The 3,204-nt window shown below is 35.5% G+C and overlaps 1 protein-coding gene across 1 annotated transcript; it reads right to left on the bottom strand.

Moving 5' to 3' along the window:
• Positions 1–1,269: 1,269 nt before the first annotated feature.
• LOC100481035 (small ubiquitin-related modifier 2-like) lies at positions 1,270–1,569 on the bottom strand. The gene is given in 1 exon segment (XM_034665574.1): positions 1,270–1,569. A coding segment is annotated over 1 exon segment (300 nt).
• Between the last annotated feature and the right edge of the window lie 1,635 nt (positions 1,570–3,204).

Raw genomic sequence — 3,204 nt, 5'->3', positions numbered from 1 at the left:
TATAAATACAGACATAAGTTGAAAGATCTTTTATATTTTCCCAGATATTTACTTTATCTTATGTGTTTCATCCATTCCTGCAGATCTGGGGTTTCATTCGGCATCATTTCTCTTCATTTCTGAAAAACTTCATTTCTGAAGAACTACTTTTAGCATCTCTTATGGTACAGGGCTGCTGGAGGCAAATTCCCTGAAGTTTTGTTCTCTGAAATGACTTTATTTGCCCTCTTTTTAAAAGGAGAGATAGATCTATATATAATATTCTTAGGTTGACTTTTGTTTTTAGCACTTTATATTATTGCTTTCTCCAATAATATATTCTCCAATTATTTTTAGTGGTAAATCAACCATCATTCACATTGTACCATTGAAGGTAATGTGTCTATTTTTTTGGTGACTGCTTTTAAATTATTAAATTTTGTTTTCAGCAATTTAACTATGAAGAGTTTAGGCATTTTTTGTTTTGTAGTACTCTGCATGAGGTCCACTGAGTATCAGATGTGTGTTAACATCTTTCAAGCATTTCAATCATTCTCTGCTATATTTCTTTAAATGTTTTTTTACCCTATTCTGCATCTTCTTTTTCTATACTCATGGTGGGTTTGATATTGTCCTACAGATCTCAAACACTTCTCTCTCTCTCTCTTTTTTTTTTTTTTTGGCTTTAGTTTAGATGACTTCTCTTGATCTATTTTGTCTTGTTCATTTTAAACAAGATTTATTTAAACAATGGAATACTTGAAAAAATATCTAGGAATCTTCTTTTAGATTAATTTATTCCTACTTAAGACAGATCATCCTACATGGTAAAACTATGTACAAAAAAGTTATAAAATTGTCCTTGGTTTTATAGTAATAAATGGAAAGCATGGAAATTTTCCAATCAAACAAAGTATGCAAGGATTTTTATGTTGTTGTTTTTTGTTTTGTTTTGAGAGCAAAATAATTTACTGAGATATAAAAATAGGAGCTGAATGCCACAAATGGAGAAGGGGATATTTTCATAAAATCAGAATTTTTCCCTATCTCATCTCCATTTGGTATTGACCAAAACATATCATTGGCCATTTAGTTAAATGCAATATGCTTGTCTATATACACCAGTTACTTAATGTGCAATAAAGGATTGGGGAAAGGGAAAACGAAAGAATTGAGAGAACTCTACTGTAGTAGTCAGGATGAGGTGGAAGCAGATTGCAGTTTTCTAATTGAGGTTGTCCTTTTGGTCTGGAGGAACAGAGTTCTGGAGTAAAGTAGCAGGTTCCGTTTTTAATAAACACCTTCTGTTTGCTGCTGGAACACATTAATTGTATCTTCATCCTCCATCTCCAACTGTGCAGGAATGTCTGTTTCATTGATTGCCTGCCCATCCCTTTGGCATCTGATTTGCCTCATTGACAAAGCTCATTGACAAGCCTATTGTTCACAATAAGCTTTCATTAGTTTACCAAGTGCCCTGTGCCTCTTAATCTTAAATGGCACCACAGAACCATCCAGAGCAAACACCTTCAAATTAACATGATCCTTGTTCCCAATCTTGACTCCTTCCTTGGGCTCTTCATTTGCCATGATATGTGCCACATGATTCTCAGTTGCTGCTTCACAAAGAGGTCCAGGCCCTCACTTGAACCAGTGAGCACAAGCAGTACCAGGAGTTCTGTTGACCTGCCTTCCAGGATACTTACTCTTTTCAGATTCCAGTCTGCTGTTAAATCCATCTAATGAGTCCTTCATTTATGGTATTGCATCTTTTCTGGAATTTTCAGTAGATTTTTGATTAATATAGTTATGTTTTTGCTAAAATCCCCCATCTCTTTACTCACGTTGCCTACTTTTTCTACTTGCTCCTTTAGATTTTTTATTATACATATTTTATTTAAAATTCCAACATGTGGGTCATCTCTGTGTCTGCTTCTCTCCATAGATTCTCTTTTGGCCATGATTTACATTTCTTATTTGTCATGCAAATTTTACGGTGCTAAGGATATTTTGTGTAAGGAAACTATACAAAATGGATGTAAATCATTTATGTCTAGAAAAGATCTGGAGCGGAGAGCTAAATAAATCTGGTCTTTAGTTGAGATATGTTTGGGATTTGTTGCAGCTTTAGAAAGCAGGCTTTAAATGTTTTAGAAGTGGAATTAGAATGAAACCCTGCAGACTTGGGGTCTTAGCACTAGTGAGATCCATAGATTTCTATGCTTCTCTGCCCAGTGCTAGCTCTTTAAAACATGAAGGTTTCTGCTTTTATAGCTCTTCGTATTTCTAGGAAGTTTTCTTTGCTCTCTTCCAGTCCTACTAAGACTTTGTATGCCCAGGAAGATCTTTCTCTTCCCAGAATGCCTCAGAGCAGTCCTTCTCAGAACACTGTCTGTCTCCAGCTCTTAGAAGCTGAAATCTTGAGCTGAAATTTATCCCCCTCGATTCTCCTCCCCTGCCTTCAAGCCTGTGGAGAACTGCCCCTGAACATTCAGTAAAGACCCAGGCAGTAGAATTGGTGAGTGGACATTTACTCTGTGACTTCACTAGAGTCTCAGAATCCCAGTCTTTCTTGGCAGCCCACATACAGGCCTTAAAATTTTGTTAAAGATTCTGCTGATTTTCTGTCTGTGGAGAAAGTTTGCTTTTCTTGCTAGTCAGCCAAGGAGAGTAGCTTTGTATGTCTTTTCTCTTATGGAAGTATTCATCACTGGAGTTTAGCTTATTTAAAGAGCCTTTCAATGTTGCTTTTCTCAGGGGTTCGGGAAAATTAATATAGTACCTCACGTGATTTGTTTTGCTTGTTATGGTGAGAGTTACATTCTCTTATAACTTCCTACTTCATAATATTGAGTTCACACGAGCTATGGGAACTCAATACATTTGTTAATGGAACAAAGGAATGCAGAAGAGCAGGCTGTCCTGCGTTAAGTTTTCAAATTCTAGGTCTGTTATTAATTTCCTCCTTTCTATATTCTTAAGCAAGTTTTTTTTGACCTTCTGTTTCCTCACATGTAAAAAAGGGGATAGTAATGATACCCAATTTGTAAATTTTTTTGAGGATTACGTGAGTTATATAAAGTACTTGGAGCGATGCCTGAAACATAGTAAAAATTATATGAATGCCTGTTACTTTTTTTTAATTTGTAATAGAGTTTTCTTCAGAAAGTGTAGAATGTGTTCAAAAATCTCAGCAAGATAGAGGATCAAGATAATTACCCCCAC

Source organism: Ailuropoda melanoleuca, chromosome 1 (assembly GCF_002007445.2).
Source record: "Ailuropoda melanoleuca isolate Jingjing chromosome 1, ASM200744v2, whole genome shotgun sequence".
NCBI lineage: Eukaryota > Metazoa > Chordata > Mammalia > Carnivora > Ursidae > Ailuropoda > Ailuropoda melanoleuca.
Note: the sequence above shows the minus strand (reverse complement) of the source record. Positions and strands in the feature narration are given on the sequence as shown.